At 40.1% G+C, this 24,921-nt stretch overlaps 1 protein-coding gene across 1 annotated transcript in view; it reads left to right on the plus strand.

The window, feature by feature from the left end:
* Positions 1 to 6,624: 6,624 nt before the first annotated feature.
* The window catches only part of pde10a (phosphodiesterase 10A), a 119,047-nt gene continuing 100,750 nt past the window's right edge, over positions 6,625 to 24,921 (plus strand). Inside the window, exon 1 of the mRNA XM_065007817.1 lies at positions 6,625 to 7,057. Coding sequence (XP_064863889.1) covers positions 6,994 to 7,057 — 64 coding nt within the window. The 5' untranslated portion in view covers positions 6,625 to 6,993. The remainder of the gene's footprint in view (positions 7,058 to 24,921) is intronic.

Raw genomic sequence — 24,921 nt, forward strand, 5'->3', positions numbered from 1 at the left:
CCTCTCCTCTCCCCCCCTCCCCTCCTCTCCTCTCCTCTCCTACTCTGACCACGGCCTGTCAGTAGTCTTACCCTCCTGTCCTCTCCTCTCCTCTCCTACTCTGACCACGGCCTGTCAGTAGTCTTACCCTCCTGTCCTCTCCTCTCCTACTCTGACCACGCCCTGCCGGTAGTCGTACCCCCCCTCTCCTCTCCTACTCTGACCACACCCTGCCGGTAGTCGTACCTCCCCTCTCCTCTCCTACTCTGACCACGGCCTGTCAGTAGTCATGCCCTCCTCTCCTCCCTTCTCCTCTCCTCTGTGTTATTACAGCATAACCTCTTCCTACTCCTGTTGGTTTAAAGGATTAGAGTAGCGGGGTCGTTTCCAACGGTTACGGCAACCAACGGTATGCTCTTCATGCAGCCAGGAACTACTGGTTCATCAGAGGCCAGGGATAAAGACAGGGATAGAGAGAGGGAAAGGGAAAGATAGAGAGACCAAGTTTTTATATTTCAGGAGAGAGAGAGAGAGAGAGGCTGTTGGCTCCATCTTCATCTTCTTCTTCTTCTCTCTGATTGATCTATCACACCCCTCGTCTCTCAAGGATACACAGATGTGGTTTCCTCTACATCCCCATATCACGACCATGTGTGTACTGTAGTTTACAGTAACCCTTGTACTATATGGTCCATGGCAGTGTTATTATTGTTTTGATGTGTTTGAGATGACAGAGAAGACCCCATAGTTTTCCTCCTCACTTTGAAGTTGTGGAGGAAGGGAATGAGGGATGCATGGAGGGAGGGAGGGTTAAGTACACGGGAGAGGAGAGGGCGTCCACATTCCATCTACAGATGTAGAGAGAGACAGAGAGAGAGAGACATAGAGAGTTTATATATATTCAGAGAGAGAGTTTATATATTCACTTTATATATTATCTACCTCACTTGCTTTGGCAATGTTAACACATGTTTCCCATGCCAATAAAGCCCTTGAATTGAATTGAATTGAGAGAGAGAGACAGAGAGAGAGACAGAGAGCAACAGAGAGAGACAGAGAGACAGACAGAGACACAGAGAGAGAGAGAGACAGAGAGAGACAAAGAGCAACAGAGAGAGACAGAGAGAGACAGAGAGAGACAAGAGAGCAACAGAGAGAGACAGAGAGACAGAGAGAGACAGAGAGAGAGACAGAGAGAGAGACAGAGAGAAACAGAGTATACAAGGTGTCCTCTGAGTTCACACAGAAATTCCCTGGGAATAGATTATGTCTGCCGCCGTGTCATGATAGGCTGTCCTGTCACCAGAGTAATGTTCACACCTGCAGGGAGTCTCTTTAGCAGACTCCCCTGTTGAGCACCAAGCATCGATGACACACATCACACATCATCTAGACATCTCCCATAGGCTTTTTCTGGCTCTCATCTGTTCTGTCAGTAATGAGCTGTGCTGTAAACAGGTTATTGTACATTTTCCAGTAAATAAGTTGCTGTGAATTTGTAATTTATTAACTGGAAACAACTTGCCCGTAAGTTATTGTAAAAGTAACAATAGTGACTGGCCTCTCTCTCCAGTACAGTAGCTAGACTGTGAATGGCCTCTCTCTCCAGTACAGTAGGTAGACTGTGAATGGCCTCTCTCTCCAGTACAGTAGCTAGACTGTGAATGGCCTCTCTCTCCAGTACAGTAGGTAGACTGTGAATGGCCTCTCTCTCCAGTACAGTAGCTAGACTGTGAATGGCCTCTCTCCAGTACAGTAGCTAGACTGTGAATGGCCTCTCTCTCCAGTACAGTAGCTAGACTGTGAATGGCCTCTCTCCAGTACAGTAGGTAGACTGTGAATGGCCTCTCTCTCCAGTACAGTACCTAGACTGTGAATGGCCTCTCTCTCCAGTACAGTAGGTAGACTGTGAATGGCCTCTCTCTAGTACAGTACCTAGCCTGTGAATGGCCTCTCTCTCCAGTACAGTACCTAGACTGTGAATGGCCTCTCTCCAGTACAGTAGGTAGACTGTGAATGGCCTCTCTCCAGTACAGTAGGAAGACTGTGAATGGCCTCTCTCTCCAGTACAGTAGGTAGACTGTGAATGGCCTCTCTCTCCAGTACAGTAGGTAGACTGTGAATGGCCTCTCTCTCCAGTACAGTAAGTAGACTGTGACTGGCCTCACTCTCCAGTACAGTAGGTAGACTGTGAATGGCCTCTCTCTCCAGTACAGTAGGTAGACTGTGAATGGCCTCTCTCTCCAGTACAGTACCTAGACTGTGAATGGCCTCTCTCTCCAGTACAGTAGGTAGACTGTGAATGGCCTCTCTCTCCAGTACAGTACCTAGACTGTGAATGGCCTCTCTCGCCAGTACAGTACCTAGACTGTGAATGGCCTCTCTCTCCAGTACAGTACCTAGACTGTGAATGGCCTCTCTCTCCCCAGTACAGTAGGTAGACTGTGAATGGCCTCTCTCTCCAGTACAGTAGCTAGACTGTGAATGGCCTCACACTCCAGTACAGTAGGTGGCAGAATATGCACCTAAAAGGTGGATGCAATCTGCTAACCCCAATCTCAAAGAAGAAGAAGAAGCTAGTCCCCTGTCAGTGATGCAGCCTTGGTACAGGCATGTGATACCAAAGAACAATACAATATTTAATTTATTGCTAGTCACCGTGTAATTGTAATGCTTTCCTACCAGACCATCAGGTCAGTGAGTGTAATGGATTAGCTACAGTAAATGACTGTGAATTTTACAATAACCCACTTGTAAGTAGTTGACAGTAAACATCAACTTTCTGTGAACCAGCTGCCATTAAGATACTGGAAAATGCACAGTAACCTCTAGTGATGTTATGTTTTGATACCGGAGCTCCAAGGCATGTGTCGAAATGGCTAAGTTCTTCGAAGCAGTGTGCCGATGCCTGTATCACTTTATCAGAAGCACGTGATCAATGACTTCTGGATCTTTGTTTCGTCAAAACAAACACCTGATTGTTTTTTTGGGGGGAGAAAAAGACTACGCTGCGCACACACTACAAGGTGTGTGATGTCATCTATCGTAGTTTGGCTGCTCTAAAACCTCAACGCTCGGCTGGAAAACCTCAACGCTCGGCTCTAAAACCTCAACGCTCGGCTCTAAAACCTCAACGCTCGGCTGGAAAACCTCAACGCTCGGCTCTAAAACCTCAACGCTCGGCTCTAAAACCTCAACGCTCGGCTGGAAAACCTCAACGCTCGGCTCTAAAACCTCAACGCTCGGCTCTAAAACCTCAACGCTCGGCTGGAAAACCTAAACGCTCGGCTCTAAAACCTCAACGCTCGCCTGGAAAACCTCAACGCTCGGCTCTAAAACCTCAACGCTCGGCTCTAAAACCTCAACGCTCCAGAAAGCTTAGTTTCCCCATCACTAGTAACCGCTTAACAGTGTCACACATTTTTATAAATAAAATTACATAACTGTCAATGCCAAAAAGAGGTGTTCAACTGTCATCAACATGATAAAACCACTTAAACTGGTACAACACTTCCACTGATGGTTGGCACAAATACAACACATTTTTAGACCATGCCCCCAAATATGATAATGAGCCCTCACCAGCAAATTGCCCCCACCTACATTTCAAAGTCCAGTAATGATTTTTACCTAATGCTGCATTCGTAACCAAGTGGGAAGTGAGAATTTACCACATACGATTGGGAAAAATCCACTTGAACTGCCCTACAACTGGTAATTACTAGCGGGAAACGCATCTCTCATCTTTGACATCACCTACTAAGGAAATTACCTTGGTAACAGCATTTGACAGTTAAATGTAACAACAAAACATAATTTATAAAAAGCAATCTATTAATATGGTTTTTGAACTCTATAAAATGTTTGCTTTTAGTTTACGGGTATTAATGACCACCTCCCATATGGTTACGAACAGAGCTTTATGGCTGTGGGTACACAGACCCACAAGCCATTGCGCCCCATCATGACGAGTTCCGTTTTTTTGTGGCCCAATACCCATCAAGTTGCCCATACCAATACTAGATTATACTCACATGCACCCAGCCAGTACCATGTGAGTACCTATGTGGGCCTCTGAAGATACCTTATGAGTACTTTTGACTTTATTGTGGAAATTGCCATTGGCTGCATTAGGAGAGATCCCCATGTAGCCTTGTTTACATGTTGGAACACTGGGATGTGTGATATGTGATCTACACCTCAATTAGGCTGATAGAAATCTTCATTATTTTCTTTATTTATATTCAATTTGAGTATCATTATTTCAAAATAACCTACACGTTCTCATTCTGAACGTCTACCGTGAGTAGGACTGGTGTGGCATCGTGACAGTATCTACACGAGCAGCCACTCCCTGATTTGCCACCCGGTTACTCCTCCGTCACCACCAAAACAACCAGCTGTGTGTCGGCTATAGCGTGTTTACGCTTGGATCTGATTCTGATTGAATCTAGGCCTTAAAGTCTAGTGTCCCTGAGCACTGCTACTTTTTAGTCGGTGTCAGATAATCACACACGTATTGACTTGATTCTGGGCAACTTTTAGCAAAGTACAGAAATGTAATCTTGCCACTAAGTTTGTGGCCATAAGCACATCTAAATTACACTATAGGTTTGCCAAGTTAATTTACATGAGGGGTCCAAAAATTCCCAAGTGCATTGCGATTGACAGTAAATATATAGCAAAACACTAATACAGTATCCTTTTACTATAGAAATGTACCGTAAAGTGACTACAAAATGTACTACTAAATGAATAGCAATGACTAACAGTGTAGTTTTATGTTTTCACATGTTGAACAACATGATTTCGTGAAACGTGAAATCACGTGAAAATGTGTTTTGGGAACACTTCACGTGACCGTTTTTTTAAAAACGTCACATTTGATCACGTTTTCAAACGTGAAATTCCATCTCATATTGATCAAGTGAACAACAACACCTCTCCCCTGTTTGACCTAGATAGTATGTGTTGATATGTAGGCTGCGTGTGCCTTTGGTAATTCTTAAAACATTGATGTAGTTCTGTCCTCGAGCTGTTCTTGTTTATTGATGTTCTGTATTATGTTTCATGTTGAACCCCAGGATGAGTATCTGCTGCTTCTGCAACAGCTAATGGGGATCCTAATACAATACCAAATGTGTTATCACTGTTCAGCTAAAAATATGACCCCGCCAGGGATTTGAACTCAGAACCTCTCGAGGTACACTGATCTTTCTGCTGCGCCACAAGGTCTGTAGTGTATCCCAAAACATTCATTACCTACAGTACATATCTGCACTTAGCAAAAGAGTGCCATCTGCACAACTATTTTAGTTACCAGTTTATCTGACTATTGTCTCATAATTGATTTAACTTATTTCAGCAATTTTAGGGTTTTCTGTATAGTTGTCTAATGTTGGTGGGGTATATTGTTGTGTTTTAAAGGTGCACTGTGCAGAAATCGCTCCGCCATTTTCTTGTTGCTAAAATTCTAATAGTTTGCCTAATTTAAGTTTATGTGTGACAAAACAAGCATAGAGAATGGTAGAGAATCATTGTACCATCTAAACCACTCATCAAGCATAGAGAATGGTAGAGAATCATTGTACCATCTAAACCACTCATCAAGCATAGAGAATGGTAGAGAATCATTGTACCATCTAAACCACTCATCAAGCATAGAGAATGGTAGAGAATCATTGTACCATCTAAACCGCTGTGAAATATATTTTCCATAAACATTTTTTCTTCTTCTTTCAGCTGTTTGAAGCTGGTGTAAAAAAAACGAAACTAAAAGATGAAAAAAAAAAAAACTTGGGAAGCATAGAAATAGAGCACACAGAACAGATCTACACTTCTCTTAGACCTGCTTTCAATTAGAATGACAGATCTATAATTTCTATGTGAATTTGGTCAGGTTGCCCAAAAACTCACATATTGCAGCTTTAATGGTACTCCTGGATCATTATAATAATATCATTGTTTTTTCTTGAGTGTATTTTTTAAACAAAGCTGAGATTTATGTTGAAGTCCAAAGTGTAGGAATAAAGGTGAAATCAGTAACTGACAACAGACATTGTGGCGGAGCAGGAAGATTGGAATGCTGTGTTCAAATCCCAGGTCATGAATGACATGTTTAAGTATGGTATATACAATGTATGGCAAAGTGTGCCAAATATGTCAATTGAAAACACTGTATGTTTAAAGCATAGTGTGTTTATCATAAAGACTCATTTTTGTTTGCGGGCATCGCCTGTGAAATCTCGTGAAAATGTCAATTGGGTTTACTTTCAGAATTGACTGGAACTTTAATAGAATTGACCTCAACGTTGGTTAGCATACATGGGACGCAACCACACCTGGGATTTGAACTCACACCCTCTTAGATGACAGCAAACCTGATTTCACATATGGGCAAAACATGTGGAAATATCACATGTGAAATCATGTGGTTTTTCCACAAGGGTGGGGAGACAGGAGTAGTCAGCATTCATCTCCAGCGCAGCCAATACTCTACACTTTTCCGTTTGTTTCCCTCTACTAGGCTACGGTATAGTTACTGCATTTAGCCTTTGTAGGGCAGAGTACAGTCCTATTTGTCCCTCCTACCAGTCCGTGCCTCCCTCCGTTCCGTCGCCGTCTCCCTCCTCTCTTTCTCTTCCTCATGCACATTCACGGTTTAACTGCTGCCACGGCGAGGAGAGGAGGCGGTTCAACCGATGTTTAGCTACACCTCGTAAGGCAAGGGAGTGGGCAGACCCTGTACCGTCGCTGCTCTCGCCTCTACCGTGTACCGTAGGCTACTGTGCTCATCACGGATCACGCACTGCTTACGGCCGTGCGTTACGGCCGTGCGGCCCCCCCCCCAGCTCGGTTGGCTAGTGGTATTGTAGGACCTATAATCTCCAGGCAATCTGGATCAACCTTTCCAGTTCCGGTAACGAACAGCGGCAGTTTGAGCAGAGAAGCACAGCCCCCTGGTTTCTCTCCGTAGCGTGTCCCTCCTTGCGCTCTGCTCTCTCACAGGCAGACATGGATGATGGTCCGTCTTCGACAAGCTGTTTTCGAAGGATAACGGACTGTTTTCTGGGCCCAAGTAAGTACTTTTTCTTTGCAACAGTCAAACTGTTGAATTCCATCTTTATCAATGGGGATCATGACCATCAATTCAGAATATAAATGTGTTGGTATTCCCCACATTTTACGCACGTCTTATTATGCACGATTTGAACGCGGGATTTTGTGGTTCTAGTTTTTGGACTTTGCCGTGATCACAATTAGGCTACACATTAATGCTCGATTATTAACATTTATATATTTTAAACGTGTTGAACCTTTATCTTCACAGGGAGACATGTTGAGAAACGTCTCTTTTACAGATTAACCCTGCAATTACAAATGATATACACATCAATACCCTACGAGAAGCAAAACAGAGATACAAAAGACAAACAGTGAATAGCCTACAGAATGAATACACATTTCTTATTCTCATTTCTTCCAATTATAACAACTTGAAAATAGCCTATCCAACTTTCGGGATGGCAACAGATTGATAGCTGATCAGTGATAACATCCGAAACATGGGTGTTATCAGGGAACAGTAGAATACCCCACAACATGTAGTTTAGCCTAGTAGAACGATGAGGAGTAGACACAGTCCTATGCCTTACGAAGAGAGTACCGGAATGAAATCCCTGGTCTATTGTTTGTGGTAACATTGGTGTACGGAGCTGGTGGCGCGAATGAAGCAGCACCACTGTTGACCCGTTTCTCCAGAACCTAAAGTCCAGACTCTGTCTATGCATTGCGCGTTCATTCCTTGCAAGACTGCGCGGCTTTGGCTCAGTAGATAGGCCCCCATTGTTATGTTGAACTTACATACAAAGTTAAACGTAAAAGCGAAATAACGTATCCTGTCTGTAGAGTAGACCTATCAAGATTTCCCTTGACTAGCCCTACACGGCAGCCACCTATTTAGGCGCGTTTTTCTCTGACGCACATCGCACCTACAGTAGGACTACAGTTACACTTGATTGTTCTTAAACTGCTTGTTTGAACCTTGGATGCTGCTTGTACAAGCAGTCTTCCAAACCGTGCTGTATTGGCCATCACATGCACACACTACGCCTGCTAACAGTTCAATCAGAAATGGATCACTGTGTCTCCATCAGAATATCATGTTCATGTTGCTGTCCCGAATCATCGCTTTTATTTATTTAAACTCGCATATTATTTCACGTTACTTCCAGCCTAGCATTTAGTTCCGTGCAGCGGGGGATTAATATAACGTTTGTCTGTCTGTCCAACCCCGGAAACAATGTTTAACTTTAGAAGTTGATCTCTGTACAATACATAGAGAGTTAAACGGTGCCCAGACGAGAAGAGACAAAAAAATTTTTTGAGCCAAGGTGAAATCACGCATCAACTGATCAAGGTCATTATTATGGACATATCCATGTAAATGCCAAAATGTAAAAATAAAAATCTCAAACAAAAGAAAATGCAGCTAGTGTCCCGTCGTTACAGGTTCAATGTTTGACATGACTGAGTTAGTTTAAGTTGGCTACCTAGCTAGGAGATGACAATAACCTTATCCAGCCTGCACAGCAGCCATTTCGCGTAGAACGTACGACCAACCCTTTTGCATAGCAACTATGCAAAAATAACTCCTCTACTATATTACGTCTGGCTGAAAAGGCCATTTTTAACTACTTTGAAGATATGAAACAAACAGTCATTTTTTTATTTTACCTTTATTTAACTAGGCAAGTCAGTTAAGAACAAATTCTTATTTTCAATGACGGCCTGGGAACAGTGGGCCTGTTCAGGGGCAGAACGACAAATTTGTACCTTGTCAGCTCGGGGATTTGAACTTGCAACCTTCCAGTTACTAGTTAAACGCTCTAACCACTAGGCTACACTAGGCTTTTTTCTCTCCCTAGCTGAGCTGGTTAAGCTGTTTCATGGTAACTGTGCTATGGAACGCCATTTGGTTCTTTGCATGTCAAAAAATATACAATTTAATGAAGGTTAATGACAACAGCCATATTCTACGGGGTGTTGTGCGTTCGTAAATTCATAAATGATTCTGCGGTCTGGCACACTCAGACGAGAGTGTTCTGAATCATATTAGAGCCAGAGTGAAATTACAAACGCACCCTAAGAATGGGAATATCAATACAATCAAATTAGCAAGGGCAGTGATCACAAATCAACCATAACGTGGGTTAAGCGCACATATGTCAAACACAACTCCTGCGGGTCGAATAGGACACACAAGCGAATGTAAATGAGTCAACAGTTGAGTCATCTACTTTATGTAGTTACAGCCTGATGATGCGCGTGCATAGGTGAATTCAACTTCAATTGCGCTGCTTTCCTGTGTTCGGTTTACAGCACACGGTGGAGGGAAAGTGTACAGACACATCCCACAATCCTAGCTAGGCTACTCAAATGTTGCAGCCTGGCTTCAGATGAACAGCTTGACAATGAATAACCAAACAACTAAATCTGCAACAAAACACCCAATGCAAAATAGAAACGTGTAGGCCTATTACAGCAACATTTGAGCAGTAGCCCAGGTTGGCTACTCAACGACAATACATTTTGAGTGCACCACACAGCAATGCTGCATTCATTCGCACCGGTGATCCCGGCAGTGCAAAACAAACAAACGTTTAATTTTAAATGTTACAACAACCTATAGCTACGATTTTGTTACTTGGAGTTATTAAATTATTTTTGATTAGGGTTCGCAGCATATTATGCACATCTGTAAAAGCATAGCAGCAAAGGCTGGATAAATACTTTTTATCTCTTATTTTGTTTTAACATGTTAATATACAGCATCTTATGTATAAAAGTGGACATTATAAAGGACCCTATTTTTTTCTAATTAAAACAATGGTCAGTTTGGGTCACAAGTTGCACGTTTAAAAAACAACAACAAATAGGCTATATCTGGGCCCACAAATGAGTTTTTTTTTTTCTCAACACATACGCTGATTCGAGTTTGACACCCCTGGGCAAGTGTAACTATTTATGTAACTAGCTATTTATTTAGAAAGATAAAAACACAAAGTCTAACCTTCGCTAGCTGTATGGGAGGATGACATTTCTTTGGAGGAGTGGGTGAATGACTGACTTTTTCCCCCTCGTGTATTTTTCTGTTGGCTACAGCAAGATATGCTGCAGGTGTCATTTAGTTAGCTAGCAAGGAATGTGAATCGCTTTGCTAGCTAGCTGTGCTGAACTTGAACAACTGTTATCCACAGTTAGCATATCTCTTAGTTGTCAATCAAATGTATTTGGCAACGATCAAATGGGCGGGCTGTCAGGCAAGTTCCAATTCAGTTTTCAAACCGTGGGTTGGGACAAGCATGCAAGCAAGCTGCAGGAGAGCGACCCGGCTACTATTCTCCATTGTTTATCAGTGCAATTTTGACGATCAACTAGCTGAAAAGTTTGAGAGGGTATATCTAATGTTCTCTCGTTAGATTTGGGCTCATATCGCTTTGGCAATAATTAGTTGTTGGTCTTGTTGTTGATGTGTGTAACTGAGGGAGAGAGAGAGCCTATCTTTTTCAAGGGTATTTGATCAGTAGGACTGTGAAGTTCCCAAATGTAAGAGGACTTCCGTGTTGTTGACATATTTCCAGAAATCCATTCAGGTGTAATTTAGTGGCTTTTGGTGAAATGTGTTCCAATGATCTAAAGTCACGCTGTTGTGTTGCTACTTCCTGTAAACACACAGTCCAGTTCAAAGTGAATGACGGCAGGTCCTACTTCCTGTAAACACACAGTCCAGTTCAAAGTGAATGACGGCAGGTCCTACTTCCTGTAAACACACAGTCCAAAGTGAATGACGGCAGGTCCTACTTCCTGCACAGTCCAGTTCAAAGTGAATGACGGCAGGCACATTTGGCAAATGTCTAATTTGCATATAGGTCTACTGTAGCTCTGATTGACTATAGCACACCGGTCTGCGTAGACTCTGGTCCTGGACAGGACAGATGTTTTTATTAGGCTTTATTTACAGCAGTGTCTATTCATTGTCCAAATGCACAGCTGCCCACTCTATATTGCTCTATACTCTATACTGCCCACTCTATATTGCTCTATACTGCCCACTCTATATTGCTCTATACTCTATACTGCCCACTCTATATTGCTCTATACTCTATACTGCCCACTCTATATTGCTCTATACTCTATACTGCCCACTCTATATTGCTCTATACTCTATACTGCCCACTCTATATTGCTCTATACTGCCCACTCTATATTACTCTATACTGCCCACTCTATATTGCTCTATACTGCCCACTCTATATTGCTCTATACTCTATACTGCCCACTCTATATTGCTCTATACTCTATAATGCCCACTCTATATTGCTCTATACTGCCCACTCTATATTGCTCTATACTCTATAATGCCCACTCTATATTGCTCTATACTGCCCACTCTATATTGCTCTATACTCTATAATGCCCACTCTATATTGCTCTATACTGCCCACTCTATATTGCTCTATACTGCCCACTCTATATTGCTCTATACTTTATACTGCCCACTCTATATTGCTCTATACTCTATACTGCCCACTCTATATTGCTCTATACGTTATACTGCCCACTCTATATTGCTCTATACTCTATACTGCCCACTCTATATTGCTCTATACTCTATACTGCCCACTCTATATTGCTATATACTCTATACTGCCCACTCTATATTGCTCTATACTCTATACTGCCCACTCTATATTGCTCTATACTGTATACTCTATACTGCCCACTCTATATTGCTCTATACTCTATACTGCCCACTCTATATTGCTCTATACTCTATACTGCCCACTCTATATTGCTCTATACTCTATACTGCCCATTCTATATTGCTCTATACTCTATACTGCCCACTATATTGCTCTATACTCTATACTGCTCACTCTATATTGCTCTATACTTTATACTGCCCACTCTATATTGCTCTATACTGTATACTCTATACTGCCCACTCTATATTGCTCTATACTCTATACTGCCCACTCTATATTGCTCTATACTCTATACTGCCCACTCTATATTGCTCTATACTCTATACTGCCCACTCTATATTGCTCTATACTCTATACTGCCCACTCTATATTGCTCTATACTCTATACTGCCCACTCTATATTGCTCTATACTCTATACTGCCCACTCTATATTGCTCTATACTGCCCACTCTATATTGCTCTATACTCTATACTGCCCACTCTATATTGCTCTATACTGCCCACTCTATATTGCTCTATACTCTATACTGCCCACTCTATATTGCTCTATACTCTATAATGCCCACTCTATATTGCTCTATACTGCCCACTCTATATTGCTCTATACTCTATAATGCCCACTCTATATTGCTCTATACTGCCCACTCTATATTGCTCTATACTCTATAATGCCCACTCTATATTGCTCTATACTGCCCACTCTATATTGCTCTATACTGCCCACTCTATATTGCTCTATACTTTATACTGCCCACTCTATATTGCTCTATACTCTATACTGCCCACTCTATATTGCTCTATACGTTATACTGCCCACTCTATATTGCTCTATACTCTATACTGCCCACTCTATATTGCTCTATACTCTATACTGCCCACTCTATATTGCTATATACTCTATACTGCCCACTCTATATTGCTCTATACTCTATACTGCCCACTCTATATTGCTCTATACTGTATACTCTATACTGCCCACTCTATATTGCTCTATACTCTATACTGCCCACTCTATATTGCTCTATACTCTATATTGCCTATACTCTATACTCTATATTGCTCTATACTCTATACTGCCCACTCTATATTGCTCTATACTCTATACTGCCCACTCTATATTGCTCTATACTCTATACTGCCCACTCTATATTGCTCTATACTTTATACTGCCCACTCTATATTGCTCTATACTGTATACTCTATACTGCCCACTCTATATTGCTCTATACTCTATACTGCCCACTCTATATTGCTCTATACTCTATACTGCCCACTCTATATTGCTCTATACTGCCCACTCTATATTGCTCTATACTCTATACTGCCCACTCTATATTGCTCTATACTCTATACTGCCCACTCTATATTGCTCTATACTCTATACTATACTGCCCACTCTATATTGCTCTATACTCTATACTCTATATTGCCCACTCCCACTCTATATTGCTCTATACTCTATACTGCCCACTCTATACTCTATACTCCCATATTGCTCTATACTCTATACTGCCCACTCTATATTGCTCTATACTCTATACTGCCCACTCTATATTGCTCTATACTCTATACTGCCCACTCTATATTGCTCTATACTCTATACTGCCCACTCTATATTGCTCTATACTCTATATTGCTCTATACTCTATATTGCTCTATACTCTATACTGCCCACTCTATATTGCTCTATACTCTATACTGCCCACTCTATATTGCTCTATACTCTATACTGCCCACTCTATATTGCTCTATACTGCCCACTCTATATTGCTCTATACTCTATACTGCCCACTCTATATTGCTCTATACTGCCCACTCTATATTGCTCTATACTCTATACTGCCCACTCTATATTGCTCTATACTTATACTGCCCACTCTATATTGCTCTATACTGCCCACTCTATATTGCTCTATACTCTATACTGCCCACTCTATATTGCTCTATACTCTATACTGCCCACTCTATATTGCTCTATACTCTATACTGCCCACTCTATATTGCTCTATACTTTATACTGCCCACTCTATATTGCTCTATACTGTATACTATACTGCCCACTCTATATTGCTCTATACTCTATACTGCCCACTCTATATTGCTCTATACTCTATACTGCCCACTCTATATTGCTCTATTGCTATATTGCTCTATACTCTATACTGCCCACTCTATATTGCTCTATACTCTATAATGCCCACTCTATATTGCTCTATACTGCCCACTCTATATTGCTCTATACTCTATACTGCCCACTCTATATTGCTCTATACTCTATAATGCCCACTCTATATTGCCCACTCTATATTGCTCTATACTGCCCACTCTATATTGCTCTATACTCTATAATGCCCACTCTATATTGCTCTATACTGCCCACTCTATATTGCTCTATACTGCCCACTCTATATTGCTCTATACTCTATACTGCCCACTCTATATTGCTCTATACTTCTATATTGCTCTATACTCTATACTGCCCACTCTATATTGCTCTATACTGCCCACTCTATACGTTATACTGCCTACTCTATATTGCTCTATACTCTATACTGCCCACTCTATATTGCTCTATACTCTATACTGCCCACTCTATATTGCTATATACTCTATACTGCCCACTCTATATTGCTCTATACTCTATACTCTATACTGCCCACTCTATATTGCTCTATACTGTATACTCTATACTGCCCACTCTATATTGCTCTATACTCTATACTCTATACTGCCCACTCTATATTGCTCTATACTCTATACTGCCCACTCTATATTGCTCTATACTCTATACTGCCCATTCTATATTGCTCTATACTCTATACTCTATACTGCCCACTCTATATTGCTCTATACTGCCCACTCTATATTGCTCTATACTCTATACTGCCCACTCTATATTGCTCTATACTTTATACTGCCCACTCTATATTGCTCTATACTGTATACTCTATACTGCCCACTCTATATTGCTCTATACTCTATACTGCCCACTCTATATTGCTCTATACTCTATACTGCCCACTCTATATTGCTCTATACTCTATACTCTATACTGCCCACTCTATATTGCTCTATACTCTATACTGCCCACTCTATATTGCTCTATACTGCCCACTCTATATTGCTCTATACTATATACTCTATACTGCCCACTCTATATTGCTCTATACTCTATAGTGCCCACTCTATATTGCTCTATACTTTATACTGCCCACTCTATATTGCTCTATACTGTATACTCTATACTGCCCACTCTATATTGCTCTATACTCTATACTGCCCACTCTATATTGCTCTATACTCTATACTTCCCACTCTATATTGCTCTATACTCTATACTGCCCACTCTATATTGCTCTATACTCTATACTCTATACTGCCCACTCTATATTGCTCTATACTCTATACTGCCCACTCTATATTGCTCTATACTCTATACTGCCCACTCTATATTGCTCTACAATTTTCCAAAATACCTTACTATATGTAATTCCCAAATATTCGATGATTTTATGAAAATGACCCTATCTAAGTGTTAGCTTGTCAGAAAATGTAAAAAAATTTAAAATACTTAAAAAGGGTGCCATATTCTTCCTGGGGGTATATTTGAACAGATTTTAATAAGATTTCATGTGGCTTAAATGCTGTCAGTTCCACTTTAAAGTCACCACAGTCGAGTAGTCTATTCAGTGGCATCATGTCACTATAGTCTAGTAGTATATTCAGTGGCATCATGTCACCACAGTCGAGTAGTCTATTCAGTGGCATCATGTCACTATAGTCTAGTAGTCTATTCAGTGGCATCATGTCACCACAGTCGAGTAGTCTATTCAGTGGCATCATGTCACCACAGTCTAGTAGTCTATTCAGGGATATCATGTCACCACAGTCGAGTAGTCTATTCAGTGGCATCATGTCACCACAGTCTAGTAGTCTATTCAGTGGCATCATGTCACCACAGTCGAGTAGTCTATTCAGTGGCATCATGTCACCACAGTCTAGTAGTCTATTCAGTGACATCATGTCACCACAGTCTAGTAGTCTATTCAGGGGCATCATGTCACCACAGTCGAGTAGTCTATTCAGTGGCATCATGTCACTATAGTCTAGTAGTCTATTCAGTGGCATCATGTAACTATAGTCTAGTAGTCTATTCAGTGGCATCATGTCACTATAGTCTAGTAGTCTATTCAGGGGCATCATGTCACCACAGTCGAGTAGTCTATTCAGTGGCATCATGTCACTATAGTCTAGTAGTCTATTCAGTGGTATCATGTCAGTATTAGTCACTATAGTCTAGTAGTCTATTCAGTGGCATCATGTCACCACAGTCGAGTAGTCTATTCAGTGGCATCATGTCACTATAGTCTAGTAGTCTATTCAGTGGCATCATGTCACTATAGTCTAGTAGTCTATTCAGTGGCATCATGTCACTATAGTCTAGTAGTCTATTCAGTGGCATCATGTCACCACAGTCGAGTAGTCTATTCAGTGGCATCATGTCAGTATTAGTCACTATAGTCTAGTAGTCTATTCAGTGGCATCATGTCACTATAGTCTAGTAGTCTATTCAGTGGTATCATGTCAGTATTAGTCACTATAATCTAGTAGTCTATTCAGTGGCATCATGTCACTATAGTCTAGTAGTCTATTCAGTGGCATCATGTCACTATAGTCTAGTAGTCTATTCAGTGGCATCATGTCACTATAGTCTAGTAGTCTATTCAGTGGTATCATGTCAGTATTAGTCACTATAGTCTAGTAGTCTATTCAGTGGCATCATGTCACTATAGTCTAGTAGTCTATTCAGTGGCATCATGTCACTATAGTCTAGTAGTCTATTCAGTGGCATCATGTCACTATAGTCTAGTAGTCTATTCAGTGGCATCATGTCACTATAGTCTAGTAGTCTATTCAGTGGTATCATGTCAGTATTAGTCACTATAGTCTAGTAGTCTATTCAGTGGCATCATGTCACTATAGTCTAGTAGTCTATTCAGGGGCATCATGTCAGTATTAGTCACTATAGTCTAGTAGTCTATTCAGTGGCATCATGTCACCACAGTCTCGTAGTCTATTCAGTGGCATCATGTCAGTATTAGTCACTATAGTCTAGTAGTCTATTCAGTGGCATCATGTCAGTATTAGTCACTATAGTCTCGTAGTCTATTCAGTGGTATCATGTCAGTATTAGTCACTATAGTCTAGTAGTCTATTCAGTGGCATCATGTCAGTATTAGTCACTATAGTCTCGTAGTCTATTCAGTGGTATCATGTCTGTATTAGTCACTATAGTCTAGTAGTCTATTCAGTGGCATCATGTCACTATAGTCTAGTAGTCTATTCAGTGGCATCATGTCACCACAGTCGAGTAGTCTATTCAGTGGCATCATGTCACTATAGTCTAGTAGTCTATTCAGTGGCATCATGTCACTATAGTCTAGTAGTATATTCAGTGGTATCATGTCAGTATTAGTCACTATAGTCTAGTAGTCTATTCAGTGGCATCATGTCACTATAGTCTAGTAGTCTATTCAGTGGCATCATGTCAGTATTAGTCACTATAATCTAGTAGTCTATTCAGGGGCATCATGTCACTATAGTCTAGTAGTCTATTCAGTGGTATCATGTCACTATAGTCTAGTAGTCTATTCAGTGGTATCATGTCAGTATTAGTCACTATAGTCTAGTAGTCTATTCAGTGTCAGTATTAGTCACTATAGTCTAGTAGTCTATTCAGTGGCATCATGTCAGTATTAGTCACTATAGTCTAGTAGTCTATTCAGTGGCATCATGTCAGTATTAGTCACTATAGTCTAGTAGTCTATTCAGTGGCATCATGTCAGTATTAGTCACTATAGTCTAGTAGTCTATTCAGTGGCATCATTCAGTGGCATCATGTCACTATAGTCTAGTAGTCTATTCAGGGGCATCATGTCAGTATTAGTCACTATAGTCTAGTAGTCTATTCAGTGGTATCATGTCAGTATTAGTCACTATAGTCTAGTAGTCTATTCAGTGGTATCATGTCACTATAGTCTAGTAGTCTATTCAGTGGTATCATGTCAGTATTAGTCACTATAGTCTAGTAGTCTATTCAGGGGCATCATGTCAGTATTAGTCACTATAGTCTAGTAGTCTATTCAGTGGCATCATGTCAGTATTAGTCACTATAGTCTAGTAGTCTATTCAGTGGCATCATGTCAGTATTAGTCACTATAGTCTAGTAGTCTATTCAGTGGCATCATGTCAGTATTAGTCACTATAGTCTAGTAGTCTATTCAGGGGCATCATGTCAGTATAGTCTAGTAGTCTATTCAGTGGCATCATGTCACTATAGTCTAGTAGTCTATTCAGTGGCATCATGTCACTATAGTCTAGTAGTCTATTCAGTGGTATCATGTCAGTATTAGTCACTATAGTCTAGTAGTCTATTCAGTGGCATCATGTCAGTATTAGTCACTATAGTCTAGTAGTCTATTCAGTGGCATCAAGTCACTATAGTCTAGTAGTTTATTCAGTGGCATCATGTCAGTATTAGTCACTATAGTCTAGTAGTCTATTCAGGGGCATCATGTCAGTATTAGTCACTATAGTCTAGTAGTCTATTCAGTGGCATCATGTCAGTATTAGTCACTATAGTCTAGTAGTCTATTCAGTGGCATCATGTCAGTATTAGTCACTATAGTCTAGTAGTCTATTCAGTGGCATCATGTCAGTATTAGTCACTATAGTCTAGTAGTCTATTCAGTGGCATCATGTCAGTATTAGTCACTATAGTCTAGTAGTCTATTCAGGGGCATCATGTCAGTATTAGTCACTATAGTCTAGTAGTCTATTCAGTGGCATCATGTCAGTATTAGTCACTATAGTCTAGTAGTCTATTCAGTGGCATCATGTCAGTATTAGTCACTATAGTCTAGTAGTCTATTCAGTGGCATCATGTCACTATAGTCTAGTAGTCTATTCAGTGGTATCATGTCAGTATTAGTCACTATAGTCTAGTAGTCTATTCAGTGGCATCATGTCACTATAGTCTAGTAGTCTATTCAGTGGCATCATGTCACTATAGTCTAGTAGTCTATTCAGTGGCATCATGTCACTATAGTCTAGTAGTCTATTCAGTGGCATCATGTCAGTATTAGTCACTATAGTCTAGTAGTCTATTCAGTGGCATCATGTCACTATAGTCTAGTAGTCTATTCAGGGGCATCATGTCAGTATTAGTCACTATAGTCTAGTAGTCTATTCAGTGGTATCATGTCAGTATTAGTCACTATAGTCTGGTAGTCTATTCAGTGGCATCATGTCAGTATTAGTCACTATAGTCTAGTAGTCTATTCAGTGGCATCATGTCACTATAGTCTAGTAGTCTATTCAGGGGCATCATGTCAGTATTAGTCACTATAGTCTAGTAGTCTATTCAGTGGCATCATGTCAGTATTAGTCACTATAGTCTAGTAGTCTATTCAGGGGCATCATGTCAGTATTAGTCACTATAGTCTAGTAGTCTATTCAGTGGCATCATGTCACTATAGTCTAGTAGTCTATTCAGTGGCATCAAGTCACTATAGTCTAGTAGTCTATTCAGTGGCATCAAGTCACTATAGTCTAGTAGTCTATTCAGTGGTATCATGTCAGTATTAGTCACTATAGTCTAGTAGTCTATTCAGGGGCATCATGTCAGTATTAGTCACTATAGTCTAGTAGTCTATTCAGTGGCATCATGTCAGTATTAGTCACTATAATCTAGTAGTCTATTCAGTGGCATCATGTCATTATTAGTCATTATAGTCTAGTAGTCTATTCAGTGGCATCATGCCACTATAGTCTAGTAGTCTATTCAGGGGCATCATGTCACTATAGTCTAGTAGTCTATTCAGTGGCATCATGTCAGTATTAGTCACTATAGTCTAGTAGTCTATTCAGTGGCATCATGTCAGTATTAGTCACTATAGTCTAGTAGTCTATTCAGTGGCATCATGTCAGTATTAGTCACTAGTCTAGTCTATTCAGTGGCGTCATGTCAGTATTAGTCACTATAGTCTAGTAGTCTATTCAGTGGTATCATGTCACTATAGTCTAGTAGTCTATTCAGTGGCATCATGTCAGTATTAGTCACTATAGTCTAGTAGTCTATTCAGTGGCATCATGTCAGTATTAGTCACTATTGTAAGTCGCTCTGGATAAGAGCGTCTGCTAAATGACTTAAATGTAAATGTAAATGTATAGTCTAGTAGTCTATTCAGTGGCATCATGTCACTATAGTCTAGTAGTCTATTCAGGGGCATCATGTCACTATAGTCTAGTAGTCTATTCAGTGGCATCATGTCACTATAGTCTAGTAGTCTATTCAGTGGCATCATGTCACTATAGTCTAGTAGTCTATTCAGTGGCATCATGTCACTATAGTCTAGTAGTCTATTCAGTGGCATCATGTCACCACAGTCGAGTAGTCTATTCAGTGGCATCATGTCAGTATTAGTCACTATAGTCTAGTAGTCTATTCAGTGGCATCATGTCACTATAGTCTAGTAGTCTATTCAGTGGTATCATGTCAGTATTAGTCACTATAATCTAGTAGTCTATTCAGTGGCATCATGTCACTATAGTCACTAGTAGTCTAGTCTAGTAGTCTATTCAGTCTATTCAGTGGTATCATGTCAGTATTAGTCACTATAGTCTAGTAGTCTATTCAGTGGCATCATGTCACTATAGTCTAGTAGTCTATTCAGTGGCATCATGTCACTATAGTCTAGTAGTCTATTCAGTGGCAGTCTATTCATTCAGTGGCATCATGTCATGTCAGTATTAGTCTATAGTAGTCTATTCAGTGGCATCATGTCACTATAGTCTAGTAGTCTATTCAGTGGCATCATGTCACTATAGTCTAGTAGTCTATTCAGTGGCATCATCATGTCAGTCTATTCAGTGGTATCATGTCATAGTCTAGTAGTCTATTCAGTGGCATCATCATGTCACTATAGTCACTATAGTCTAGTAGTCTATTCAGTGGCATCATGTCTGTATTAGTCACTATAGTCTAGTAGTCTATTCAGTGGCATCATGTCACTATAGTCTAGTAGTCTATTCAGTGGCATCATGTCACCACAGTCGAGTAGTCTATTCAGTGGCATCATGTCACTATAGTCTAGTAGTCTATTCAGTGGCATCATGTCACTATAGTCTAGTAGTATATTCAGTGGTATCATGTCAGTATTAGTCACTATAGTCTAGTAGTCTATTCAGTGGCATCATGTCACTATAGTCTAGTAGTCTAGTCATCATGTCAGTAGTCTATAATCTAGTAGTCTATTCAGGGGCATCATGTCACTATAGTCTAGTAGTCTATTCAGTGGTATCATGTCACTATAGTCTAGTAGTCTATTCAGTGGTATCATGTCAGTATTAGTCACTATAGTCTAGTAGTCTATTCAGGGGCATCATGTCAGTATTAGTCACTATAGTCTAGTAGTCTATTCAGTGGCATCATGTCAGTATTAGTCACTATAGTCTAGTAGTCTATTCAGTGGCATCATGTCAGTATTAGTCACTATAGTCTAGTAGTCTATTCAGTGGCATCATGTCAGTATTAGTCACTATAGTCTAGTAGTCTATTCAGTGGCATCATGTCAGTATTAGTCACTATAGTCTAGTAGTCTATTCAGTGGCATCATGTCACTATAGTCTAGTAGTCTATTCAGGGGCATCATGTCAGTATTAGTCACTATAGTCAGTGTCTATTCAGTGGTATCATCATGTCACTATAGTCTAGTAGTCTATTCAGTGGTATCATGTCACTATAGTCTAGTAGTCTATTCAGTGGTATCATGTCAGTATTAGTCACTATAGTCTAGTAGTCTATTCAGGGGCATCATGTCAGTATTAGTCACTATAGTCTAGTAGTCTATTCAGTGGCATCATGTCAGTATTAGTCACTATAGTCTAGTAGTCTATTCAGTGGCATCATGTCAGTATTAGTCACTATAGTCTAGTAGTCTATTCAGTGGCATCATGTCAGTATTAGTCACTATAGTCTAGTAGTCTATTCAGGGGCATCATGTCAGTATAGTCTAGTAGTCTATTCAGTGGCATCATGTCACTATAGTCTAGTAGTCATTCAGTGGCATCATGTCACTATAGTCTAGTAGTCTATTCAGTGGTATCATGTCATATTAGTCACTATAGTCTAGTAGTCTATTCAGTGGCATCATGTCAGTATTAGTCACTATAGTCTAGTAGTCTATTCAGTGGCATCATGTCACTATAGTCTAGTAGTTTATTCAGTGGCATCATGTCAGTATTAGTCACTATAGTCTAGTAGTCTATTCAGGGGCATCATGTCAGTATTAGTCACTATAGTCTAGTAGTCTATTCAGTGGCATCATGTCAGTATTAGTCACTATAGTCTAGTAGTCTATTCAGTGGCATCATGTCAGTATTAGTCACTATAGTCTAGTAGTCTATTCAGTGGCATCATGTCAGCACTATCATTCAGTGGCATCATGTCAGTATTAGTCACTATAGTCTAGTAGTCTATTCAGGGGCATCATGTCAGTATTAGTCACTATAGTCTAGTAGTCTATTCAGTGGCATCATGTCAGTATTAGTCACTATAGTCTAGTAGTCTATTCAGTGGCATCATGTCAGTATTAGTCACTATAGTCTAGTAGTCTATTCAGTGGCATCATGTCACTATAGTCTAGTAGTCTATTCAGTGGTATCATGTCAGTATTAGTCACTATAGTCTAGTAGTCTATTCAGTGGCATCATGTCACTATAGTCTAGTAGTCTATTCAGTGGCATCATGTCACTATAGTCTAGTAGTCTATTCAGTGGCATCATGTCACTATAGTCTAGTAGTCTATTCAGTGGCATCATGTCAGTATTAGTCACTATAGTCTAGTAGTCTATTCAGTGGCATCATGTCACTATAGTCTAGTAGTCTATTCAGGGGCATCATGTCAGTATTAGTCACTATAGTCTAGTAGTCTATTCAGTGGTATCATGTCAGTATTAGTCACTATAGTCTGGTAGTCTATTCAGTGGCATCATGTCAGTATTAGTCACTATAGTCTAGTAGTCTATTCAGTGGCATCATGTCACTATAGTCTAGTAGTCTATTCAGGGGCATCATGTCAGTATTAGTCACTATAGTCTAGTAGTCTATTCAGTGGCATCATGTCAGTATTAGTCACTATAGTCTCGTAGTCTATTCAGTGGCATCATGTCAGTATTAGTCACTATAGTCTAGTAGTCTATTCAGTGGCATCATGTCACTATAGTCTAGTAGTCTATTCAGTGGCATCAAGTCACTATAGTCTAGTAGTCTATTCAGTGGCATCAAGTCACTATAGTCTAGTAGTCTATTCAGTGGTATCATGTCAGTATTAGTCACTATAGTCTAGTAGTCTATTCAGGGGCATCATGTCAGTATTAGTCACTATAGTCTAGTAGTCTATTCAGTGGCATCATGTCAGTATTAGTCACTATAATCTAGTAGTCTATTCAGTGGCATCATGTCATTATTAGTCATTATAGTCTAGTAGTCTATTCAGTGGCATCATGCCACTATAGTCTAGTAGTCTATTCAGGGGCATCATGTCACTATAGTCTAGTAGTCTATTCAGTGGCATCATGTCAGTATTAGTCACTATAGTCTAGTAGTCTATTCAGTGGCATCATGTCAGTATTAGTCACTATAGTCTAGTAGTCTATTCAGTGGCATCATGTCAGTATTAGTCACTATAGTCTAGTAGTCTATTCAGTGGCGTCATGTCAGTATTAGTCACTATAGTCTAGTAGTCTATTCAGTGGTATCATGTCACTATAGTCTAGTAGTCTATTCAGTGGCATCATGTCAGTATTAGTCACTATAGTCTAGTAGTCTATTCAGTGGCATCATGTCAGTATTAGTCACTATTGTAAGTCGCTCTGGATAAGAGCGTCTGCTAAATGACTTAAATGTAAATGTAAATGTATAGTCTAGTAGTCTATTCAGTGGCATCATGTCACTATAGTCTAGTAGTCTATTCAGGGGCATCATGTCACTATAGTCTAGTAGTCTATTCAGGGGCATCATGTCACTATAGTCTAGTAGTCTATTCAGTGGTATCATGTCAGTATTAGTCACTATAGTCTAGTAGTCTATTCAGTGGCATCATGTCAGTATTAGTCACTATAGTCTAGTAGTCTATTCAGTGGCATCATGTCATTATTAGTCACTATAGTCTAGTAGTCTATTCAGTGGCATCATGTCATTATAGTCTAGTAGTCTATTCAGTGGTATCATGTCAGTATTAGTCACTATAGTCTAGTCGTCTATTCAGTGGCATCATGTCACTATAGTCTAGTAGTCTATTCAGTGGCATCATGTCACTATAGTCTAGTAGTCTATTCAGTGGTATCATGTCAGTATTAGTCACTATAGTCTAGTAGTCTATTCAGTGGCATCATGTCACTATAGTCTAGTAGTCTATTCAGTGGTATCATGTCAGTATTAGTCACTATAGTCTAGTAGTCTATTCAGTGGCATCATGTCAGTATTAGTCACTATAGTCTAGTAGTCTATTCAGTGGCATCATGTCACTATAGTCTAGTAGTCTATTCAGTGGTATCATGTCACTATAGTCTAGTAGTCTATTCAGTGGCATCATGTCATTATTAGTCACTATAGTCTAGTAGTCTATTCAGTGGCATCATGTCAGTATTAGTCACTATAGTCTAGTAGTCTATTCAGTGGCATCATGTCACTATAGTCTAGTAGTCTATTCAGTGGCATCATGTCAGTATTAGTCACTATAGTCTAGTAGTCTATTCAGTGGTATCATGTCAGTATTAGTCACTATAGTCTAGTAGTCTATTAAGGGGCATCATGTCAGTATTAGTCACTATAGTCTAGTAGTCTATTCAGTGGCATCATGTCACTATAGTCTAGTAGTATATTCAGTGGCATCATGTCAGTATTAGTCACTATAGTCTAGTAGTCTATTCAGTGGCATCATGTCATTATGTCATTGAAAAGCAGCAAAACATTTTGCCCTGCTGCTCTTTTCAAAATCAGTGACGTCTCTCTGACAATCAATTAATCATTTCTTTATTTAGGATAATCCTGACAGCACTTCCTGGGCCAAGGGAGAGCGCTCAGGGATAGATTAATTGTGTCTGAGGGGA

The sequence above is a fragment of the Oncorhynchus nerka genome, linkage group LG23 (assembly GCF_034236695.1).
Source record: "Oncorhynchus nerka isolate Pitt River linkage group LG23, Oner_Uvic_2.0, whole genome shotgun sequence".
NCBI lineage: Eukaryota > Metazoa > Chordata > Actinopteri > Salmoniformes > Salmonidae > Oncorhynchus > Oncorhynchus nerka.